Raw genomic sequence first — 25,952 nt, 5'->3', positions numbered from 1 at the left:
TATTTTAAATGTTTCCTTTTGTTTAAAATATATTTGAAGACAATGGGAGATTAAAAATTCTATTTGATATTATACATGAAGCTTAGAGCTCGTTTTTTCTCAGCCTACTGATAAGGAACAGTCTGAGATCGCTTGCTTGCTTTGATCTTCCTACTATCTGTAGTTTGATTCTGCCCTCAGGGTTTACATTCTCCTCTTTTTCTCTTAGGACACTAATAAAAAATTTAGCTGATTAGAATGGCTCCTTTGAAATCAACTGGTACACTCCCTCTAGTCAACAGTACTCCAGTTTTCCTGGTCTTGATTAAACGTTAATGAGAAACTTTTTTTTTTTTAGATTTTATTTATTTGTTTGACAGAGAGAAATCACAAGTAGATGGAGAGGCAGGCAGAGAGAGAGAGGAAGCAGGTTCCCCGAGAGCAGAGAGCCCGATGCAGGACTCAATCCCAGGACCCTGAGATCATGACCTGAGCCGAAGGCAGCGGCTTAACCCACTGAGCCACCCAGGCACCCTGAGAAACTTTTTTATAAAAGAGACTTTTCACCACCCTAGTATCTTGCAATAGAAAGGCGTGCCCAGGACTCCCCCTGGTGGTGATGGTCACTGGGGACATACATGGGAATGTTTAGAATTTTGCATTTCTCACTAGACTTTCCTTCCCTTTTTTTTTTCCTTATTTATTTATTTTGTTAGTTCCATGGATTTTCTTTCTTTCTTTCCTTTCTTTTCTTTTTTAATTTTTTCAATTTATTTATTTTCAGAAAAACAGTATTCATTATTTTTTCACCACACCCAGTTCTCCATGCAATCCGTGCCCTCTATAATACCCACCACCTGGTACCCCAACCTCCCACCCCCCCGCCGCTTCAAACCCCTCAGATTGTTTTTCAGAGTCCATAGTCTCTCGTGATTCACCTCCCCTTCCAATTTACCCCAACTCCCTTCTCCTCTCTAACACCCCTTGTCCTCCATGATATTTGTTATGCTCCACAAATAAGTGAAACTAGGCTTTCCTTCTATGGAGTGGTTACTAATAGATGAGGCCAAAGAAAGAAAGGGGAAGGATGACATTTAGGAATGTCATTTGGGTTACTTCTTTCAGTTTAACTTTCCAATCTCATCAACTCTGTGTGGTGTGTTTATTGTTTTTGTTCTTTTTTAGTTACTTGGTCTTAGACTGTATCTATCAAAGGATATATTAATCGAACCAACTTTGTACTCAAATTATAGTTTTTGATCAAGAAAAAGATTTCTTTGAATTAAAATGGTCATGGTAATGTAGTAGTAATAGAACATACAACATTCTGATATGCTATCAGGTGAACAAGTATAGACAGTAGTGAACAATGGAGCATACTTTCCAGGTGTTGGGCACTATATAAAAGACTTCATATACATTTTATATGCATTCATCTTCATGATAGTGCTATGAGATAGTCCTATTATCCTTGTTTTACAGGAACTCAAATAGATTAATTGGTCAACTAAGGTCACAGCGTTGAAAAGGTGGAGTCTTTAGCTCTTGGCTTTGTTAGGAAACTTCCAAGGTACTTACTCACTGATGGTTAATGAATACTAAGAATGGTTTTAGTATAAATATCCACTTAATTTTCCTCTTCAACATTACATTATGGTATAGTTCAACTTAAAACATCATTATTATTACTGAGATTATGAAACCTTTCATATTCAGGTCAGGTATTTTTCATTATGCAGTGAGAACATTATAGAACACCATTGATTTAACTTCTTGTCCTCTCTAGTGACACGATCAAGGTTGAATACATGACCTTTTAAGTTCTCGCTAAAGCAGTAAGGGCTAACCTCTTCTACCTGGGTTTAATGCTAACTTTGTCTGCTTTCATCTGGTTAGTCAGGGATGACAACTGGATTTTATCTTACACATTAAAAATTAGGAAAGAGGGGCGCCTGGGTGGCTCAGTGGGTTAAGCCACTGCCTTTGGCTCAGGTCATGATCTCAGGGTCCTGGGATCGAGTTCCGCATCGGGCTCTCTGCTCAGTAGGGAGCCTGCTTCCCTCTCTCTCTCTGCCTGCCTCTCCATCTACTTGTGATTTCTGTCAAATAAATAAATAAAATCTAAAAAAAAAAAAAATTAGGAAAGAAAATACCGAGAATACAATCATTCCACAAGAAGTTGCACTGCTGACATAACAAATTTAGGTAGAGCCAATCAGGGCCATGTTGGATAAGAGGGTAAGGTGAAGTCTGGTCTTCCAGACTTCAAACTTTCTCTTCCCCTTCAAACACTTACTCATTCTGCCTTAACCTGGTTCTGGATTTTTGCCCCTTGTACTCTTACAGTGTTTGTACTTATCTCTGCAAGGGCTATTCAGCTAGAGCAGCCCCGCCCCATTTTGTTGTTTATGCGGTAAAACTAAATTGACCCTGCCCCCCAGGGGAACTTAAAACCAAGTCCGGGAAACCAGTCCCAGGCAACAAAGCCAAATACAAGGGTGGGTAAGGTCAGGTGGAGTCAGTGGGGGCACATACTGTCTCCTAGCTACCAAGGAGTATGGGCCACGCCCTTAGGGTGCCTTTTGGGTGCTAAGGTGGTAGGCTAATTCAAAGAGATACTATGGGGTGACTTGTAGTTCAATTGGCCACCCGTGTTTGACCTAGCATGACTGTGTAGCTTTCTCTGTGTATTGCAATCTCATTGGCCACCTGTGTGTGGTCAGGCTCAACCACATGGCCTTTGCTCTATAAAAGTTAGTCTGAGGCAGGGAGTGGTCATGATCTCTGTAAGAGGCATGGCCCCGGCCAGTTGGTTTGATTCTTGATGCTTGGCATGAAATAAACCTTTGCTTGACCTTCACTTTCTATCAGTCTCGCTTCTTTAATCACGGACTCATTATTGGGGGACCTAACATTGAAGACCCAACAATCTCCTTCACCACATCTCTCTAACCATACTAATAATGGCTTGTTGTAATACCACCCGTTACCCCTCCTAAGACTTGGGGGCTAATAAACTCTGTAAGGGCAGGGATTGTTTGAGTCTTGTTACTTACAGCCTGGCAAACAGTAGGTGCTGAGTAATTAGTTGTAGAAATCACTATAGAAAGACCTTATAATTAACAACAAAACCTGCTTTTTTCCCCAGGAAAAACTGGAGACCATTTTAGAAAAAATGTCCTGGGAATGTTAACAGAAGTATGCCAATATTCAATCATTTCTCGGTATTATTTGTGTAGAAAACAGCTCTGAATCTTTTTGTACTACTTTTAGCAGGAGACATGATTTTGCGGTAAGGAAGCCAAGACAGTTTGTATTATGTGATTAGAAGGAATTGGCTCATGAGATTGTGAAGGCTGCTGACAAGTCCCAAGATTTGCAGGGTGAGTCAGCAAGCTGGAGACCTCAGAGATCCAATGGTGTAGTTTCAGTCCAAAGACTGGCAGTCTTGCGAGAGTCACTCTCGGGAAGAGCAGATGTTTCAGTTCAAAGGCAGTCAGGCAGGAAGAATTCTTCCTCTGGGGAGGGTCAGCTTTTTTGTTCTATTCGAGCCTTCAGCTGGTTGGATGAGGCCCACTCAACATTAGGGAAGACAATCTGCTTTAGTCTATCAATTTAAATGTTAATCTCATCTAAAAACACCCTCATGGAAATAATTAGAATAACATTTGGCCCAATATCTGGGCAGTCTGTGGTTTGGTCAAGTAGACATATATAACTAACCATCACAAAGGCCCACAGAAAATTATTTCTTCGACTAGCAGAGCAGGGATTTTAAGATGTCTGATTTAAAGGGCTATATTGTTGTGTCAGGGCACACACTGCCTCCAAGGAGGTAATAAATGCAATTAGAAACACTTCCAGGTTGACAAACTTCAAAACTTTTAGTCTTTTTCATAGCAGTTCCCCCCCGCCCCCCCCCAAAAAATCCTAAAGCAATGTCCACAGATTTTAAATATTCTAAGTCCCATAATTTCCCCCCAATTATAATGCATCATGTGCATACTGTCCTAAAACAAGCTGATTTGGGTAGTAGGATTTGTTGGTTTTTATACTAGAAGTTTAGGCATGTTTAAGTATTAATTAGATTAAATTATATCGCTAAACTTGTCAGGGTAAGAGAGCTACTTAGTAAATTTTCCTAATAAGCATGTCCAAATGTCTATATACTGGATGTAAAGGAGCAAATTTGAAAAAAGTTAAGATAACCAGCACTTGGGGGTAGAACAAGACAGAAATATTGACTTTTGGGGGATTATCATTGTATCCTTTTAAAACTACATTCCAATCTCTTACTAATTAAAACAAGTCTTTATTGAGTACTTGCTATGTGCTTATAATTGTTCTGGGTACTGGGTATATTGTAATTAGAATTTGAAAATTTTTCCTTCTCAGGGGCTCAAAAAAAAGTGAGTCATGTAGCATGACCAAGGACTTTGGCAAACAAGATGACAAAAGCATAAGGAGTAACAAAGCCAAAAACTGCAAACTGCTGTTAAGTGACCAGCCTCTTGGGGGTACAAAGATACTAGAGGAACAGGGACTTGAGTGCATATACTGGATGGCAATGTTTTGAGAAATGTAATTTATGGTTTAAAATTTTTTTTCCCCAATTTATTTATTTTCAGAAAAACAGTATTCATTATTTTTTCACCACACCCAGTGCTCCATGCAAGCTGTGCCCTCTATAATACCCACCACCTGGTACCCCAACCTCCCACCCCCCCGCCACTTCAAACCCCTCAGACTGTTTTTCAGAGTCCATAGTCTCTCATGGTTCATCTCCCCTTCCAATTTACCCAAAAGCACATACCCTCCCCAATGTCCATAACCTTCCCCCCTTCTCCCAACCCCCCTCCCCCCAGCAACCCACAGTTTGTTTCGTGAGATTAAGAGTCACTTATGGTTTGTCTCCCTCCCTATCCCATCTTGTTTCATGGATTCTTCTCCTACCCACTTTAAAATTTTTATTATCAGAGAATCTATACTAGGTGGCATCCAGGGTCCGAATGAAGCGGTAACCAGCAGTCCCAATGTATTTTAGCTTCTGTGCTAGAAGCAACTTCCCAGTGGATGCCGGAAGAAATAGTATTAAAGAACTGGTTGCTTAAGTGATGATCAAAATGCTCTTCATTTGAAGAGACACAGAAATGAAGAGATCGGAGAAAGGGTCATGTGATGACTACAGGGCAACTGCAAGTTGGGAAGATGAAGGCTGAGGAATTTTAAAAGTATAAAATAATAGTATTAAAGTGAATACACAGCCTTCTTGTCTAGAATGAAGGAAGCCTGTATCAAGAAAGTTTTGGATAAATTAAAAGGATTTCTGTGCAGATGGAGTACATAAATGAAACTCTTTCATGGTTGGGAGATTCTGAAATATAACAGATTTAGCTAAGTGTAATGGATGCTACGGCTGTTAAGAGACATAATCTCTGTCTATCTTGAATATGGAGTTAGATCAACCACTCACTGCCTAATCCAATAATGAAAATGTTAGTAGACAGGATTAGCAGAAGAAATAATTTATCCCCTAGTAATGAGCATGTAGGCGGGTGGGCAATATTCACAATTATTTTAAACATAAGGCTGGAAATCTATACGACTCTATACTTAATAATGAAAACAACTTTTGAACTCAGGAAAATCAGGTCTTAACAGAAATTGACCTCTGCTTATCTGTAAAAGAAAGGCTAAAAGAACAAGAAATAGTCTAGATCCTCACAGGTAACAGGGGTGGCTGAAAACCATTTAGTTTACACAATGTCTGGCTGACATTCTGATTTTGGCATTCTACTCTTCATGTTTGAGGCTGTACTGCCTTTTTGTTATTCAGATTTTAGGGGTAATACCATATCGATACCCCTAATCTATAATCCTAACTATATTCACCAATTTATTAAAATTTTATTCCCAGTCTTTCCTCTTTGTCGTAATTCCTGGCAACTTTAGTTAACTTATACCATTCTTTTGTTTATGAAATACTTAAGTCCACAAAAACATAGATTTTTCTCAGGAAAGGCATATACCCAATTAATGATCCTTTCTAAATTTCTGTGTTGTATATTTTAATGCTTTAAGTAAAGGACTAAGACAGATAGCCATTATTCTTAGTTTGGACCCATTCCATGATAGTACATCTAAATGGAAATAATAATGATTTCTTGGGGTGCCTGGCAGCCAGGGTCCTGGGATCCAGCCCCAGTGTCAGACTCCCTGCTCAGAGGGGAGCCTGCTTCTGCCTGACATTCTGCCTGCTTGTGCTCTCTGTCAAATAAATAAAATAAAATCTTAGAAAAAAATTCATTCTTAAAAAAAAGATTTCTTATACATTTACTTTGCATGAAACCTCAACACATTGTAATCATATGTGAAATTTTTCAAATATATAAACTATCAGAATGAATAAAACTACATTGTTTTAATACCCTAATAAAACAGTAAGTCCCAGAACTTTAGATAGATCACAGGTTAGTGTTTCTCAGGTTTCCAGATTTCATGTAGTTAAAAAAAAAAAAAAAAAGTGGGGACCAATACAGAGCTGTCAACTTTTTATTCTGCCAAGTAAGGATACTTTAAAGCAACTAATAATACTATCAACATTTCATAAAAGGATATTTCAATACCACAAAAGTTGGAATGATCTTATAAGAATTAAATTCAAGCTGATTACCTATCAGCCTTTTACTTTTTTTCCCCTTCTGGATGCTGAAAATTTAGGGTTGTCCTAAAATTTGCAAATAAATTACCTAAAATGCCATTTTCTCCAACCATTTTAAATAGAGGCTGAGAAGTGAGTGGCTTTGCCTGAAATCAGCTTGTGTTAAACTCAGAGAGGAAGCATAGCTTCTGACAACTAGTAGATAATACACTCTCACAGAAACATAATCACTAAACATGTTGCTGATTAGGAACCTTAATCAATGTTTATCTTCAAACCAAACCAAACCCAAATCCTTCCTAACTAATGAAAATTCAAATCCACTTACTTTGTAGTATAAAGACTTGTTATACGCAGCCATACATATTATAATTTAAGGAAAACCCCAAATCATAAATTATAACTATGTAACCTACATCATAAATGATATAATCTTATCTGTAAGCTTTTAATTATCCAAAATGTTTCATTCTCAAGTACATGGTCTATGGAAGATGCTTAATAAATTTCTGTTGTACTAACAGAGGAGTGTCACTTTCAAACACTGCAAAACAATGCTAATGTTAGGAAGACTCCTAACATTAGAAACTCTCAACTTAGCATGGAATCCTATTTTGGAAATCACTGGAACATTAATGTATAGAGAAAAAAAGATAGTGGTGGTGTTAGGGAACCCAATTTGCCTGACTTCTCAAAAAAAAAAAAAAAAAAGCAATCAGATACTTTGCAGTGCTTAATGAGAACAGTATTTGCACACAATGATTTTTGTGTAAAAACATCACATTAATTTAACCACACGCACTTAACCTTTTTAGGATAAGTAACAGGAAAGTCTTATATTCTAAAGGAATTCTAGTTCAAGAGCATGAAACAAATTTTTACCATGACCCTGAGGATACATTTATCTAATTATTTTGGACTAACAAAATTCTACAGTAGATCTGCATTTCAATTAGGCGATCACCTCTAATTCCACCATAAACATACACATAATCTTATTCCTTTGAAAAATAGTTTTGAGAATTGGCACTAATTCCCCCCCCCATAGGTATAAAAATGCATGACCAATAGTGTAATTTCAAATTTAAAATTAAAAATACAGTTTAGTGTGTTAAAGGGATGCCCCTTTATCAGAAACCAGAAGTTCATGGATTTTTTTTTTTCCCCTTAAAACAATCAACCTTTAAAAGCATGTTGCTTCTTTTGCAGACCTGCTCATACTTAAAACAGGGAGCAGACGTAAGGAAAGAAATTCACCTTAAGAAACTGATAGGCAGAATCAGGGTTTGTAGTATTTTACATTGTGTATTTAAGATGTGCCTTTAAGACACATCCGTATTAAGTCATATAGGCTGCTTAATATCAGTATACACAATTTTGGTAAAAACTTCACCTACTGTAATACACAAAATTGTACATTTAAAAAATATCACTGATCGTACACGAAATATAGGAATGCTAATATTTGGTTTGATTCCTGTGACTTCCATGGTAATTCAGGATTTTAGCATATAGAAACTTGTTATTGACTACTACTGAGAATTCAAGTAGACTAAAAGAAATGGTAAGAATATTTTTGTTACCTTTGTCAAGTTGTTTGTATTACATATATATTCTGTCCTGGCTTTTCCTTCTAATCCATAAAACCCAAAGAACTAATCTCTAAAAATTCACCCGTTAACTACTCCTGTCTTAATATTTTTATTGCTCCTAATTATTTTGTTTTCACTTTTTTTTTCTGAATCAGGAATGAATGCAATATTTCTGAGTCTTTGAAAAATATTATATAAACAAAAACTTGTCTTCAAATTTTTGCTTTTAAGATCATGTAATTTAATAGAATGTAGTTGTTTTTCTCCCCCAAGTTTCTTTACTAGAAATATGCATGTGCCTGATTTTCAAGAGTAGGAAATAAAATCTACCTGTGCCTTTGATCTAGCTTTGTGACTACTATTTCTGTCATGGATGTCTGGCTTTCTGTTCAAGAGGCTTGACATCATGTGTTCCAAATCTTTCAATGTTCCTGCTTCAAGTGCCACTTCTTGGAATAGAACCCTGGAACATTAACATTTTAAGACCTTCTTCATGACTACTTTAAATCTAATATCACTTTGATCTAAATTTCCAGTACTGGTTCCTTTAGTGGGTCAATTAAATACACATGAAAATGAATAAAGAAGCTACTGTGCCCTTTTATTTTAGGCCCAGCCCACTTATAATTAAGCAGAATAACATTCCAAGTTCATTTTGATTAAAAACTATGAAAATATAGAAGCTATATTTTCTCAGTGTCATCATCTCTGTCAAGTAGAGAATCATGGTCATAACAGGTTTTTCCTATATTAAGAGATTAATATACCTTAATCACACCCAATTTACTTTCTAGGTTAACTAAGTAATATTAAAAGGTGGTAGTTTTCTTTGAAACTTATAAGTACAACCTGTGTATACAGGATTTTGACAATAATTTAATGGTAACTTTAATACAGAACTATATTCTAATATAATTACTTTAAACATAAAGAAACGGATCCTAACAAGACCAAAATAACCCACAAGCCATGAAGTTGGTTTTTAGTTTTTCCTTTTTACGTTTTAACAAATGTGCACCACAATGGTTCAACAAGTAAGGCAAATGCCATGAATATGAAAGCTGCAGTTTCCAATAGACCACATCTAGGACCCAGGGGAGGCGAATTAGACAGAAGTCGTAGTCATTCTAATTAAACAATCAGAAAACATCATGACAAGTTTGTTTGCAGTGTCAAAACTGTCTATTTAAGTTTCCTTTCTCTTAATGATCAGAGGTCCCACGTTGTCGCCAGTCTCTTCGTTGTGTTTTGTGTGCGATCCATCGCAGAATGGGAACTAGAAAAAGAGAGAATGTCAATGTCTAATTGCAAAATCACTATTAGCTTAGCAGAGTGGGGGTGATGCTTATATATATATATAAAACACACATTAACTCTCAATAAAAAGATTTTCTTAGCTCACCTTATATAAGTATTCTTAAAGAGCATATTTGAAGTATAAACACCAAGCAGAAGGAAGAAATCAACTTGTGGATAATACAGATGATTAATTGCATTTCCATTTGTGGTATTTGTTCAGGGACGCGGAGTATCTTTTCCCTGTTTATATGTTACAGTTACAATTCCCCATCTAGTGAACTATGTCCATTTAGAGCCTAAGTTCATTTGTTTAGAATCAATTTGTGTGTTATCCCTTTGTTGATCATCTTTGCAGCAATTTTTCCCAAACGTTTTTGCTAATTTTTTCATGTTACTTTCCTATTAGTTTCATACAAACATGCCAGTATTTCCCTTTTTAACATTCTTCATGGAGACATCTTTCTCCTAGAGTAAATTTCTTTACATGATTTCACATTTTAAATATAACTGACATTTTGGGATTCAGTGGTAGAAAAGTGACAGTAGTAAATTTCTTTTAATTATTTTGACAAAGAAAGAGAGCAAGAGCAGGAAAACAAGCAGGGGGAGTGCGAGAGGAAGAAGCAGACTCCCCACTGGGCAGGGAGCCGGATGTGGGGCTAGATCCCAGGACCCCGGGATCATTACCTGATCCGAAGGCAGACGCTTAACCCACTTAGCCACCCAAGCAAATTTCTCTTTTTTTTTAAAAAAAAGAAGTAAATTTCTTTCTTTTTTTTTTTTAAAAAGGTTTTATTTTTATTTATTTGACAGAGACACAGCAAGAAAGGGAACAGAAGCACAGAAGTGGGTGAGGGAGAAGCAGGCTTCCCTCTGAGAAGGGAGTCAGATGCGGGGCTCAATCCCAGGACCCTGGGATCATGACCTGAGCAGAAGGCAGACGCTTAATGACTGAGTCACCCAGGCACCCCCAGAAGTAAATTTCTAACAGTGCCTGTCAGTGTGCTCCAAAGAAGTCCTAACAGATGTTCTGATGTGGTTTCATTATGTTTTAAAAAAAAATATCATATAATTCTCTTGATTTGTAGCATACATTTTTTTTTAAGATTTTTATTTATTTATTTGATAGAGAGAGATCACAAGTAGGCAGAGAGAGAGGGGGAAGCAGGCTCCCTGCTGAGCAGAGAGCCCGATGTGGGGCTCGATCCCAGGACCCTGAGATCATGACCTGAGCTGAAGGCAGAGGCTTAACTAACCCACTGAGCCACCCAGGCGCCCCAGTAGCATACATTTTTAAAAGAAGTCCTGTTATTAAAAAATACGATTTTAGCTCAAAATTTCCCAGGCTGACTGAACCATGGATGCTTTTTTTGTTGTTGTTGAAGATTTTATTTATTTATGTGACAGAGAGAGAGATCACAAGTAGGCAGAGAGGCAGGCAGGGGGGTGGGGTGGGGGGGGAACAGGTTCCCCACTGAGCAGAGAGCCTGATGGCAGGGCTTGATCCTGGGACCCTGAGATCATGACCTGAGTCGAAGGTAGACACTTAACTCACTGAGCCACCCAGGTACCCCTGCCATGGACACTTTTAACTCTGATATCTATTATCATAGTGTTCTACAGAACACACTTCACAAAATGATGTTCTAAGATCCTGTTGCTTCAATATTATTAGAGTTTGTACAATTGTTACACCTTTATTCCTAATTTTACAAAGTAAGTTCTACCTGTAAAAATGCCTATTTATAGGTTCTACATTATCATACTCATCAATCTACTCTGCTGGGGTAATAACGATGTTTAAAATATGCTTCAATATTTGGTAGAGCTAGGTTTCCTTCAAATTATTTTTGTTAGACTTTTCTTATTTATTCTCTACCTACATTTATTAAACTTTGCCAATTTTTCTTCCAGATAAACCTGAGAATTTTTTTTTGCCAAGTACTATTTAATTTCTCTTGAAATCCTCATCTTGAGGTCTCATGCATACTCTGATAACATTATTTCTGTCTTACATATTTTATAGTTATCATAATTAGGTATATTTTCATACCTAACTACTTATATATTATCAACAGTTTTTGCAGGTACAGCCTTCCTACTGTTAAATGACAAAAATAGGAATTCAACAATGTTTACATGTCTCCTCAGGATTTTACACTTAGAAGGTCCAATTACTAGTAATTTTTTTTTTATTTCCTTCTATATTTACACCTTTTATTTCTATTTCACATTAAATAATGATAGCTAGCATCTTCGTTTTATTCTTGATGTCTGAAGTGTACCTAACATTCTAGAATCTAGAGTCACTGTTTGGTTTAAGGTACACTATTGCACTGAAGAGGCCAATTTAGAAGACTGGAATCTTAGCCTTAAGATTAAAATTGCCTCATTCCTCACAGTGGAGGCAGTATAATTTTAGATACCTGAAAACAGACAATAAGGGTATATAATCTTCAACTTTGACATTAGAAGTGTCTGTTCTAAGATTAAAATATCATGTTAAAGAAATTCAATTTTAATTTTACTATTTGTATATAATTCCAAGATACAGTAAATTAGTTAAAATTTACAGCAAAAGTCAAGGTACGAGCATGTCTAATATTTCCGAGTAAAAATTCTATCTTGGGGTAGATGACAACATCAATGCAATGTATGTAAAGCTTTCTTTTCTTCTTTCCTTTCTCCTTCCCTCCCCTCCTCTTTTCCTCTTTCTTTCCTCAATAGGATATGGTACACAGTATATTCCTGTTAAAAACAAGTCCTTACAACAAAAACAATCAATCAAAGCCCTCATTTTTTTCTTGGCATGGATAAAAGGCCATAACAATCCACAAAAATCAAACTAAAATGTACCCTATAGCAGAGATCAGCATTTCAAGGTGACATACATTTAATAAACAAACACAGATGATTTTACAGTGAGAATACAAATTTACATTGTAAAAGACTCCATTTTTTATAAACAGCACACACAAAACATGTTACTGAACAGTTTTACATATACAGATTATAAAATGTATTTCTAAAATATAAAGTATTTAAAATAGAAAAGCCTTAAATAACTTACTGAAATAGCATGTTTCTTTCTTTTTGAATCTCATTTTGAAAATACTAAAAAATTCTAGAAAAATAATACATGTTCAAAAATTATCTCCCTCTCTATGTAGAATCAAGAACAGGAGAGAAATCTACAGAGAAATCTACAAAGAACATCTTATAAAAGATTAAGAAAGCCATATATCTAAGATGAGAATATACTTTTTATATGATAATCTAGGTATGCCTAGAAACAGAAATTTGTCTGTTTCCTGTTTTAAAAGAAAAAATATTTCTTTAAAAAGCAGCGAACAGGGGCACCTGGGTGGCTCATTGGGTTAAAGCCTCTGCTTTTGGCTCAGGTGATGATCCCAGGGGTCCTGGGATCGAGCCCCACATCGGGCTCTCTGCTTCCTCCTCTTTCTCTGCCTGCTTCTCTGCCTACTTGTGATCTCTCAAATAAATAAATAAAATATTAAAAAAAAAAAAAGGCAGCGAACAGTAGATTCTGGCTATTTGTTCAAAAAACTTTCATGCTTTCATAATATATAAAGCTTTTGTGACTTTAAAATGTAAACTAAGCATTAAAAATCATTTTGTTCAGAGACACAGATATCTTTTAATATTACTTTATTAATCTCAGGAATTACTGACTTAGGGCAGAATCTTCTCCCAAACTTCATGTGAAAATTAGGTATTTTCATATTTACTCATTAGAGTTTTCACTTTAAGTTAATGAAAAAAACTAAACTCCCCCCACCCCCAACCAGGACTAAGATGAATTACTACAGGACCGGATTAGCAATTTCTTAAGAATACACTATACATATAAATGGGATATATTTATTGAAATTAATTCATGATTCTCAATATGAATGTCAATTACATGGCATTAAAATTCAAATGGTAAATTATGTAACAATATTTATGTTTTTCAGGAAGTGTCTTGTTCTATTTTTTAACTTTTCTATGCGAGAGAAAGAAAATATGTGTATACTTTCAAATGTAATCTAGGAAGTATAGTAGTTTTTGTATTAATGCAATTATATATCAAAAACAAGAAATACCCTTTCACCGAAGATTTGAAATTTGTTAAACAGTCAAGCAAAGAGATGAAATAACAAAAAAACCCACAAAGGGTATATTTAATTCATGTAGTCATCAATATTTAAAAGTAAAACCTAAATAACTGATGGAAAAAAGTTTAGCTCATGAGTGATTATAAAATCTGTTCTAACATGCAAGTGTTTGTTATTATTAACAAATTCTGGAGAAAAGCTTGCAAATTGAATTGGCTGAACTTCCTGTATGTCCAGAAAATATCATGTGTTTGTTAACCCAATTAGTAAACTACAAATCCCACATATTTTTAAAATTAGGGAAGAGAGGACTTAGAGAAGAGGCTTAAAAAATGATTAGGGTCAACAAAAAAAGACCTAGAGATTCTTGCTTTTCATTTAGAAAGCTAGCAACATCATCAGTCTTCATAAAATACACAAGATTTGCTTCTTTTTAAAGGCTTTAATCTCAAGTTATGTTTCTGGTTTTTGGGTATTTCAAGATAAAAATAAATAAATGATCCTCACCTTTTTTATCTGCAACAATTAAAGCAAATTATTTTCCTTCTCCAAACTTTGTATTTTTAAGGAGTTTGAATTGTATTTCCCAAGGAAGTTGCCGGGGGCCATTTTGACTACCATAAACTCTGAGAAATAGTCTTGCTTTGGTTGAGAAAGAAAAGCAGTAAGATCTGACATAATCTGAGAGGATATGACATTTTATTCCATTCTTAGCGACTTACTTTAAGTAAAATGTAAGATAGTAGTAAAATATATTAAGAGAAATTAAGATTTTATAAGACTATCCTTATGTGTGGATTGGTCAAGCTATGTAACCGTCACTCAGAATTTTGTTTCAGACTCCATGCACTCTCTTCTAAACCATTAATAGGCTGGGGACTTCTGTAACGCACAGACACACAGACACACACAACCTAAAACAAAAACACACCACTAACAAAAGACCTAATTAAAATCCTGAAGTTGTAAATGAAACAAAATGATTCTACACAGTATGTTCAGTTGCATTTCAACTTCATTTGAATTCCTGACAGTAACTGGCACACCTTTCCTCTATTCTTATTTCTTAGTGTGTGTGCATCTACTGTCCTTGTTCAAACTCTCTCCTGCCTCCTACATGGCCAAAACACAACTCAGGTGAGTGGGGGTAGGGTGGCAATCTAGCAAGACCATGTTGCATACTCTTCCCTCTAACATTAAAGTCCTCTCACTTTCTTATTTCTAAAATAAAGCTCTCTTCCTTCCTGAGTTTCACATTTGAGCTCCCACTCTCATCTTCCACCTCTTTCAAGATAGCACTGTCTCAAACACTATCTTTCCCGCAGTCACTTCTCTATTGCCTCCTTTCTTTCTCCTGTCACATATGGATAGCCCTTTTGTGAAATACGATGAAATAACCATGTTTCTGAAACAGCAGACGGCATACCAATCCTTGGAGGGAGGGGGGGAGAGGACAAACAAAGCATATTTAAAAATGTAATTTCTGCACACTGCTAAGAGATGATTCATTAGGCCTGAGAAAACCACTCAAAAATGTTAAACCCACACAACGGGCTACACTAGTGATTGTACCTTAAGAATGCATTAGAACAGAATTAAAGATTGTATCATATGTAACTTTTCTGAGATAAGTAGAAAGGTGTTTTCATTTTGTTGCATTATAAATACAAATGGTTTATATGAAGAAAAAAAATTAATGATTATGAACTCAATACAGCCAAAGGTATTAATTAAAGTCTTTTGTACACTGGTAGAGAAATGTGTGAGTTGGCACCTCTGTGATAACCTTACATACCTCCAGAATGGGGGAGTCTCCAAAGATATCAGAAGAATAAGAACATCCATTAACAAGAATAAAATTCAAAGTGAATTTTTAACTGATTCATGTGGGAATAAAAAGTTCCTAAAATTCAGTGAAAATTCAGAACTGACAAATACTAGATGCAAAGAGGATCACTAACAGCATAAAAGATAAGCTTTAAAAAAAGAGAAAACGGGAAATAAATTCACTGGTCTGTCATCCCTTTCCTTGATGTCTACTTATGGGAAATGACCATCTCTGGTTTAAGAATCTGGAAACTGTGTGATGAAAAAATAATCCCAGAATGTTTTGTTGAATTATAAAGTCTAATAAACATTTAAACCAGTAGTTTGTGTCCATTTATGATTCTTCCTGATATACTTAAGATCTTAGTCCTCATACGTTCCTATTTGCTTTTATTGACTCTTTCTTTACCCTCTGGGAAAATCCAACCAAGGCAAACACCCCTTACTTGACCCCAAATCTATGCTTTAGATTTCACTCAAACAGTCATCTTTCTTTTCCTTTCTATTTACTATGATAGTTACTGAAATTTTAACATATACTCTGACTCAGACTCCTAGCATTTCACTTTTAGTAATTCACACATTAACCCACTTAGACACAGCGTAGCTTCTATTCTAATTATTCTGTTGAAATGACAACAAAAGGTCAATTGCCTAATTGTTTAATGCAACTCATACTGTAATATTGACCTAGTTGTCTTTATACAAGCCTATGTTCATAGCCAAGTCTTTAAGAATATCATGGCTTCATAATGGAAAGGAGAAAGTTCCAGTTTTCTTCTGACTCTGGCCCATTTCATCTCCTTTTTTGGCTCTTATTCCTCTTTCCAAAATGCAAAAAATTCCCCAAGATTTCATGCTTGATTTTTATCTGCATCACGGATATTCTTAATGCTTAAACATAAGCATTCTTACATTTAACTCCTCAGTTTTGCTGATTTCAATCTCCAACCCTGATGTCTCAGCCTTAGACCCACATTTCAGACTATCTGCTGAACATTTCCATTCAAATGTCACCTCAAATTCACTTTGGAATTGAATTCCTTGTCACCTTTCTAGAAAATCAGCTTTTCTTCTTGGAAGTCTTATTTCTGTTAGCAGCACCATCTCTTCTAATACAACAGGTTTAAATTCTTTAATTAGTTTCAGTTTTTCTCCACCAATCTCCCTTATCAATCAGTCAGTGTATTAAGCTTATCCTTCCCTCAAAATGTTTCCTCTATCTGTTCATTCTTCTCCATTCCTAGAGCTATCACTCTCGCATAAGTATCATAACTTTGGAAATTCCTGACAAGACGTTCCCCATGTCTGCAGGCACAAACTCCTCACAAAGGTACTCAAGACTCTCCTCAATTTGGACTTATTCCTGGGGGGATGGAAGAGCAGTGACCAGACTAGATTATTCATTGATCCCACCACTTTGCTCACTTGAGTCCTTTCCTACAGATTTTAATAAAGACTCCCCCCAAACTGGTAGTTTATTTAAATATCACCACATTTTCCAGGGCAATTTAACTCCCATGTATATCACTATGCTATCCATGAAAATTCTAGCCCACAGCGTAAGCCCTTTCTTTTATTTAAAGCACTGAGTCTACTGCACACATTTATGATACTTGGTATGTTACAATTTAACTTTTCTAATTTCTACAATTAACTTTTCTAATACGTATATAGTAGACACTAAATGATCATTGACTAAAGAACTACTAAACTGACTTAAGATTCCTGAATTTCTAAAGGCATTGTTTTGTATATTTTGGTGATCAACAGCAGAATAAAACCTATAATGAGTGTAATTTTTAAAATACAAACCAGGTCTGGTCTACAGAATATTACTGAGGATTATTTTCTAGCAACCCCACTAGTACTTATAAATAATCCTACATACCAAATGAACACTGTACTTTTTAAGGTACAACCTGTAATGGAACTATTAATTTTTTACATTCCATATGTTCATCAAGTAGTTTCAAATACAGTGACATTATCTAAGCAATGTATCACTGGATTATACATCATCATTTTATTGGTGAAGAGAGTTAGAATACACTTTCTAGTACCTAGGTTTGTGACGTCTTCCTTATTTGATATACAATTTGTGATAATGGTTTCCCATTTTGAAAGAGATGGTCCCTGACATGTGCTTTCAGAAACAGATAAATCATTTTTATCGTCTATTTTCTTCTTTTATTAAGATTTTATTTATTTATTTGATAGAGAGAGAGAGAAAACACAAGCAGGGAGAGGAGTGGGAGAAGCAGACTCCCTAAGCAGGGAGCCTGATGCTGGACTCAATCCCAGGACTCTGGGATCACGACCTGAGCTGAAGGTGGACGCTTAAGCCACCCAGGTGCCCTATTGTCTAGTAAGTGTTATAGTATCATCTTTGGTGAAATACATCTTATTTAAATACTAATAGTGGGGCGCCTGGGTGGCTCAGTGGGTTAAGCCTCTGCCTTCGGCTTGGGTCGTGATCCCAGGGTCCTGGGATTGAGCCCCACATCAGGCTCTCTGCTCAGCAGGGAGCCTGCTTCCCCCTCCCCACCTCCAGCCTGTCTCTCTGCCTACTTGTGATCTCTGTCAAATAAATAAATAAAATCTTTAAAAAAAAAAAATACTAATAGTGGCAGTACACTCACCATATTTCTTACAATACATCACATTCAATGTATGAAGCTTTTCAAGATGACCTTAGGAAAGGATTTACCATCTTTACCTCACTACCTGTCATCACTGTCTAAAAGCTGCAGGTATCACAGATAAGAGTTCCAAATGGAACTTGATGAAATGTAATTATCACAAAAGAAGATTTAAAAAATCCTGTTATGTATTTAATTACAGGAGCTATAGCTTAAAGAAAGCTTAGATACAGTGTCAATATATTTATCAGTAAGAAATTTTCAAGGATAGTTTTCCAAGTTTCTCCTGAATTTTCTAAAACTTGTCCTAGAATTCAGGAACTTAAAAAGCTCAAGAAAAGAATCTACCCTTCTGTGTTTCTTTGTGTTTTAGGCTGCATACTCTCTTTCCTGGGAAAGTGGAGGCAAAGATCCACTTGGGGAGGAAATCCTAAGAATAAATAAAGGGATTTTTTTTTTTTCTCTTGGTCAAGAATACAGTTACACTCACCTGAACTCAGTAAGGGAATAATGCAGTTTTACTGCATAATAGTTATACATTTTAGGAAATATACTCATGAAGAGAACATGAAAAACAGAGAAGAACAGAATGCATTAAAAAAGAAAGAAAGAAAAGGGGAGCCTGGTTGGCTCAGTCAGTGGAGCAGGTGACTCTTGATCTCAGGGTTGTGAGTTCAAGCCCCATGATGGGCACAGAGATTACTTACAAATGAAAAAAAAAAAAAGATGAAGAGCTATCCTAATAATATCTAGTGATACATGTTTGACAGAATAGTTTAAAAAGAAATGTTACATTAAAGATGGCACTAACATAAAAGACTTGTTTTCCTCACCTTTTTGGACCTCCAACAACGGCAATACACAGCTTTATCTCCCAAATCCTCCATATCATAAGCATGTACTATCTTGGGGTTGTCTTTCTGGATGTGAAGGTTTACCATAGATTTGTTGCGATGATCTTTAACATAAAATCTTTTGTAAGCTAGATAACCAACTGCAGCTGTCCCAGCAGCAATAGTAACTGCTGCGATCCATTCAACTAGAGCGGGGAAGGAAAACAGGAATAATCATCAAAACCATAATATACACTAATAATGTGTATTTTTACTAATATGATATGTTCAGGAAATCTAGTTTTTGAGTTAAGCATTCCGACAGTAAAAAATTTTTACTGTCAACAAAATAATCACAACACAATGGTGTAACAATTCTTGTTAAGATTTTCCCCAGCCTTTACCGAGGCTATTGCGTATTTTCTATTGAAAGATAATAGCTAAATTGAGATAGAGGAAATCTTAAAAAAAAAAAAAAGAAAAAAATGATGTTTAATAATAATTTTTAAACTGTTCATTGATTTAAAATAAAATGCAAACCTGAAGATACCTACTGCTTAAAAAAAAACCTGATAAATAAAAAAATTCAGATTATAAAGACTACCCCCACCCAAAAAATCAGGAGGTGATTATGTTAACAAACTGACTCATCAGAGTTCATTTAAATAGTAGGTCCTTTAGTGATTTTAAAGTGCATAACCACAAACAGCATTGGTATCTGAAGAGAAAAAACAAACAAAAGGACAAATAAAACAAAGCTGCCCTTAAACATTCAAAGAAATACATCCAGCAGGATTCTGGGCTTCCGTCACTCAAAAGTTTTTGTTTTTGTTTTTTAAATTTCAAAGTGCTTTCTCATTAGAGAAAGTCAGAATGTATTAAATCAGAATGTATTAATTTCTTATTTCAGAGAAAACATGAATATAATTACAGTTATATTCTCAATAAAGTCTAAATTTCCATTACCCACCAGTGAATGATGATTTGAATTCCCTACAAATGTCATTTTAAATTTAATGACATTTTTCTACTCAATTATTTGCTTGACTAACAGACCATCTACTTATTCTTTTCATGTAGCTTTTCAAGCAGCCCTTAGAAACCCAAGCACTTAACTACCCCAGTTCCACAGAATGTTGGAGAGTAGAAAGTTCTGCATAGTCTGGTTAGCCTCAGCCTCAGAGGAGAGTTGTCTATTCCCAGCATGGACTGAACTGCAGGAAGAAGTTGAACAGGGGTCAGGATAAACACACTGGACTGCTTCCCAGCACTTCCCGAGTCAGATCTTCTCTGTGTTTGTAAGAAGTTCCCAGACTATCAAATAAAGCTCTAGAGAGATAAGTACAAAAAACACATTCCAAGAACAAATAAAAACATGTAATGAATAATTAACTGATGGCTTATTTGCACTATTGAGTCAAATTTCTTATTTGTGATTAATTACCCTTCCTAATAGTGCCCTACATTAAACTGGAGCTCATTCTTACAAAACTATAATGGGAAGGAACAACCATTCTCACACTTACTTCCTTTTATCTTGGGTCCTCTCTTTTAACTCATTCCTTGGATTCTACTTTCAATTACAGTATTCTTTACAAAACAGTTTTCCTTCCCACAATATTTCTATTCCTCCTTGCTAAAATCCTTTTAAAATAAACATTATGTTCTTCCCAGGTGCTACATGACTAAGACAAGTTAATAAGTTACTTGACAGCTTCAAACTTTGGACTCACTAAAGAACGTTTTTAACTACACATTTTGTGTAGATTGGTCTTGAATTTTAGTGCAGCTTCATGATATTACCCTGTAGCAATTCCAAACAGGGCTGAAACGTCACTCTGATTTCTAGCTTGGTTCATGATAGTCCTTTCTGATGTATTATTTACCATGGAACTCCCTTGAGAAAGGGACATGGCAGGAGCTGTAGCAATCTGCTTCTAAGTTAATGGAAAGCCACTCTGATTAGCTAATGTACGTATCACAAAATGGGCTAAAATACTGCTATGCATAGTATATGTTCAAGTATATTTGCTTAATATTATCTTTAGTATCAACTTAAAAGGAGGAAATACCTCAAAAGAATAAATTAAGACAATAAAAATTGTTAATCTTAGTTACACCCTACTTTTTTAGGTGAATTATGAAGTAATCCCTAACAGATTTGCTTTAATAGTGCCTACATATATCAAAAAGGTCTGAAACCCAAAGAACTAAAATTGGTTAATTTGTCTCACAACGTAAGAAAGAAATCCTATAGGAATTTCTACCTGAAAACCGTAATAGGCCAAAAGAATCTTTCTTAACCATCAAAACAGTCTTTTATTCTCTTTTCTCGTATTAGCCACCAAATCCATATGGTGACTTTTTTTTTTTAAACCTTTACTTCTCTGGAATTTTTGACAGTGGAATAAATGACAGAATAACTGACACACAAAAGAGGCAATAGCAAATAAAGAAATGGAAACTGAGTCTAGATATTATTGAAAAGTAGCTGCCCCACAGGGAATCAAAACATGCAGTGTCACTCTACCTCCTAACAAAGGTGACTTATGACCCTATATAAATGTCATAGTACCATATGTGTGCTAGGAAAATGGCTTTGCATTTGCTCCAGTGGCTTTTTTAGAATCAGGACTAGATAAATTCTTAAGAATTTCCATCCCCCACCCAAAAACCTAATTCTCTAATCTCATAGAGACAAATGTAAAAGTTCCCAGAATAAGAAATACGTTACTGTTTTATCATTTCATGATAAATGAATCATTTTTTTTTTTCCTGGCAAAAAGCTGTGGATGCCACTGGCAACTCTAGGGAAAAGAAAGAAAAGGAAACTGTAGAGACAGGCAAGAATGATGATTGCCTGAAAAGTCAACAATTAGAATAGAGAAAGAACTGAAAACCCAATATAACAAACAAATAAAAACAACAAAACCTAAGTAACATTTAGTTTTTGATAGTGGGCATATTCTATTAAGAATAAACACAACCTCAAAGGCAAAATGAGACTTTACTAAAACCCAATTTTCAAAGACATTTCAGCTGGCACCTTTCAGACATTCTTTCCTAACTGGGGTCCAGAAAGCACTGAGCACTACTGCTGCCTCTGGTTTTACCCTCACTTCCCTTCTCTTATAAACATCTCTAAAGGTACAGTATTCCTATGGTTAGATCCAACCCCACCCTTCCCAATCTTGCTTAACCATGCTTTCTCTCTCTACAAATACAATGAATAAGCCAATATAAAGAACAAAATACAGGAAATACATTTCTAAATAATCCTTTCCATTCTTACTCTTCCCTTGGTCTACTATTGTATAACATTGATTTGTATAGCAGAATACTGGTTTTCTCTCAGGATAATTCAGATATCGAAAACAATCTCTTGTTTATAACCCATTCCCCAGCTTTTCTCTTCTACTGTGGAAATTATTTTAACTTAGACAGAAATCTCACCCTGTTTCTGTTCCTTTAGTCCCTTATCTGTCCAAAACTGTCCTCTTTTCCCCAGTGTCAACTGCCACAGAATCAGAATGTCCTTTTCTTCTCAGGAGAGGGGGAGGGGAACTATGGTCTCTCTCCCAAATGGGCAGGCTGTGCCTGGTAGTTTTTTTCTTAACGCCTGGCTTACAGGTGGTGTTCAATGTTAGTTGAATAAAAAGAAATAACAGATTATTAATTTGAATTTGCAACTCCATCTGTCTATTTTACCATCACATTGCTCTTACACCAATTGACTTATCTTTGGCCTCATCTTAACCTACTGTGTAAGTGTGGGACTTAAACATTTCTTTATATTAAGAATAAAACTTTAGCAATGCCTGGGTCGCTGAGTCAATTAAGTATCTGCCTTCGGCTCAGGTCATGATTCCAGGGTGCTGCAATGGAGCCCTGAATTGCATGGGGTTCCTTGGTCAGCGGGGAGCCTGCTTCTCCTCCTGCCTGCTGCACCTCCTGCTTGTGCACTCATGTATACGCTTTCTCTCTCATAAATAAAATCTTAAAAAAATAAAAATAAAACTTTATTATGGTACACTTCAGACATATACAAGGATTACTATAATGAACTCCCATTTATCCTCACTCAGCTCCAACAAGGATAAACTCACTGCCAATCCTGTTTCATCTATAGTCCCTAATGTCCCCCAATATTTATTTATTGCTTATAACCTAAAGGAGCAGACTCAATGACTTTAGAGGATCAAGGAGCAACACATATACTAAACTTCCTAAAAGTCATATACTGGGTTGAGGAGGGGGTCACTAAAGATGTGAGACTCCACTGTAGTGAAAGATGCTTAATGTTAGAAACTGTAATAAACTAATAGTATCTGGTATCACATAAAAAAGTAAGTTCAGCATAAGTACGTTGATTATACCTCAATAAGGGAAAAAACAAAGGTTGGCATCACCCACTCAAGGTATATCAAGAACCATCTCACTGAATAGGATCTCTGGATTTCAATTCCAATGACTTATCCTCATTGACTTGCCCAGATTTATGTCCTGGCCTGATCCCTATTAATTTTATTTATAAGCCACAACCCATTCTTTTTCTTCTGAATACAAACAAGAATTCTACACGCATAGGCAACACCCTTTTATTTTTTATTTAACATATACTTAACAAAGCACATACTATTTTTAAGCCCTTTATAATTATTAATCTATTTAGTTGAGAAGAGGCATCTTTTCATCTTCCTCAAATTAAAAAATCAAAATTTCAGATTTTTTAGTGTGGTTTAAAAATTGGGAACAATCGTGCTCGCTTCGGCAGCACATATACTAAAAAAATTGGGAACAATTTGAGGTCTAAATATTACAAGGTGGACTCCCAATATATTATCTGTCCCTTCCTTGCCAAACTACTGTGTTTGGAGAAGAAGATAAGAAGGTGCTGGATGAAGTGATTTACAAAGGTTTTGGACCTTTGCCCACAGTCCTCCTAACAAACTTTACACTTTTAAGTGAAATAAGAAGTAGTTACTTCTCATTACAAAGTTGAGTACTTCAAGTTTAAGCTGATAATCCTCTTCAACAAGCAATTTCCTATTACTAGAAAAAACAAGCCAATAAGAAAGTCACCTTTGGATTCCCTTATGATTGGATTACACACACAAAAACACACACACACACACACAAAACAGCAAGCTAATGGGAAAGTCTCCTTTGGATTCCTTTATGGTTGGATTGAACACACACACACACAACTTGTCTCATTGCAAGAAACATTGGCCAGCAGGGAGTCTGGAGGAGTCCTAGGGTTCACTTACTTCACATTTCAATGGGCACTACACCCTAGGTTTAAAATACACAAAGTGACTCCACATTTTAAAAACGTGTTGGCATCTTTCCATATCACAAAAGTGCAAGCTGTCTTCCTATAAAATTATCAGTGCCTTAAGTCATATGATATCTTATTTTACACAATAGTTTTATTCCTGAGAAAATACAGGCTTGGATTTTTTAAAAAACAAAAACAAAAATCGCTATTTTAAGAGCACCAAGGTACCTCTATTTAAAGATGAGCATGCTTTGAAATAAGTTTTATAAATAATCACCTCCTACAAACTTCATTAGTAAGTTAAAAATGTCACGGGTTATCACCCTAACTCTGCCAGGTAACTTTTGGAAACAGACATGAAATTCTCCAATTTAAAGACTAGATTACAAAATTTAGGTCTCAGGTTAACAGAGAACCTCTACAGAACCCGGGCACTCTAGATGCTCAATATTTACTAAATGAATCAACAAGGCTCTTTTTAATTAGCTTCTGGACAATCTCTTTACTTTTACTTTACAATTGTTAAAGGTAACCAAACCATGAGGCGTGGCGTTTTATACCTGGGCAGAGTATTTTATTACTGGTGCACAGTATTATATTAACAGTTCTACCACCACCAAGAATTGTTATAATGTGAATCTCTACATTAATAGATTCTAGCAAATCTCTTAATTTTAACTGGACCTGTTTCCAAACGCCAGACTAGAGCAAAGGAAGCAAGGCTGAGAAAGCCGAGAGTTCAAAGAGCTCCGTTTTCAATCCTCTCTCCTGGACTACTGCCACGGAATGGCAGATGCCAGAGGGATTAAAAAAAGGAAAAAAAAAAACAAAACCACAATAACAACAACAAAAAACCTGGGAAAACTGAAGGTCTTGGGTTGGGTTTCTTTCCTTTAAAAATGTGCAAAACTGAGATGTGATTAGTCACGCATTGCTTCAGGGTTGCAGAAAATTGATGGTCTGACTCCACGGTGATTTAAACTTGAGAAGGGGGAGCAGTTCTTTTTTTTTTTTTTTTCTTTAAAAAAAAAAAAAAAAAAACCCTTTCCTCTTTTCCAAGCTCTGTGATTTAAGAAAACAGAGGTGTCTCAAGGGAGAAAAAGAAAAAAAGCTAGCGGCGCAATCGTTAGGTTTTAGGACACGGCTACTTAAGGAAAACGTGGTCCAGACTTGGGTAGATGCTTCCATGGCCCCAGTACCCCTTAGGCCTGGAGAGATCACCAATTCATATCGACATCGCCCCCTTTCCTGGTTTGGCCCAGGAAGTCCGCAGGCCCGCCCTACGCTTGCCCTTCTACATCTCAAGGTTACAGGGCTGGCGGGCTCGCAGGGCAGCGGTAACTAACAGCCCAGAGAGGCGCTGAGGAAGCTGCAACCGGTGCGCAGGCCTCCAGCCTCACCCGCTCCCAGGCCCCACTTCACCTCGTACGCTGGAAGTCAGACTCATGGCGCCGTCGCTTGCAAGGAGTGTGCACAGGGCACTAAGCACAAAGAGGTTCTTGCGGAGGCCCGGAGTCAAGGTTCGAGAAACGTCGTACGCGTACCGACTCCAGGCCGCTACGGCGCAGGCGCCGCAGCTGGCCGTGAGCCGGTATGTATTGCCACTCTAGTTGATGCTGAGCATGCGCGGAGCTGCGTCCCAGTCTAAAGTCTTGAGTCCGGATTTTGACAGCGGGAAAGTAGGGAGGAGGAGACCTAGAGTGGTAGCAACTGAGTGTGC

The 25,952-nt window shown here is 36.3% G+C and overlaps 1 protein-coding gene across 1 annotated transcript; it reads right to left on the bottom strand.

Annotated features, from left to right (window-relative positions):
• Nucleotides 1-6,513: 6,513 nt before the first annotated feature.
• CISD1 (CDGSH iron sulfur domain 1) lies at nucleotides 6,514-25,887 on the bottom strand. The gene is made up of 3 exons (XM_044239532.1): nucleotides 25,655-25,887; nucleotides 18,952-19,157; nucleotides 6,514-9,508 (listed from the first exon to the last, which is right to left on the bottom strand). Exons 1-3 carry the CDS (start codon nucleotides 25,677-25,679, stop codon nucleotides 9,419-9,421), a joined length of 321 nt encoding a protein of 106 aa, XP_044095467.1. The 5' UTR covers nucleotides 25,680-25,887; the 3' UTR covers nucleotides 6,514-9,418.
• Nucleotides 25,888-25,952: the final 65 nt, after the last annotated feature.

The sequence above is a fragment of the Neovison vison genome, chromosome 2 (genome assembly GCF_020171115.1).
Source record: "Neovison vison isolate M4711 chromosome 2, ASM_NN_V1, whole genome shotgun sequence".
Lineage (NCBI taxonomy): Eukaryota > Metazoa > Chordata > Mammalia > Carnivora > Mustelidae > Neogale > Neogale vison.
The sequence above is the reverse complement of the archived record's forward strand: the minus strand, read 5'-3'. Positions and strand labels throughout refer to the sequence as shown.

Bases quoted from the DNA above. Each gene is read 5' to 3' on its own strand.
- CISD1 (XM_044239532.1), bottom strand. From the start codon at position 25,679: ATGAGTCTGACTTCCAGCGTACGAG. The intron at 19,158-25,654 runs GTGAAGTGGGGC...TCCCCGCTCTAG, and splicing joins TCTGACTTCCAGCGTACGAG to TTGAATGGATCGCAGCAGTT. The intron at 9,509-18,951 runs GTGAGGAAAACA...CTCTTTTTCTAG, and splicing joins GTTGTTGGAGGTCCAAAAAG to TTCCCATTCTGCGATGGATC.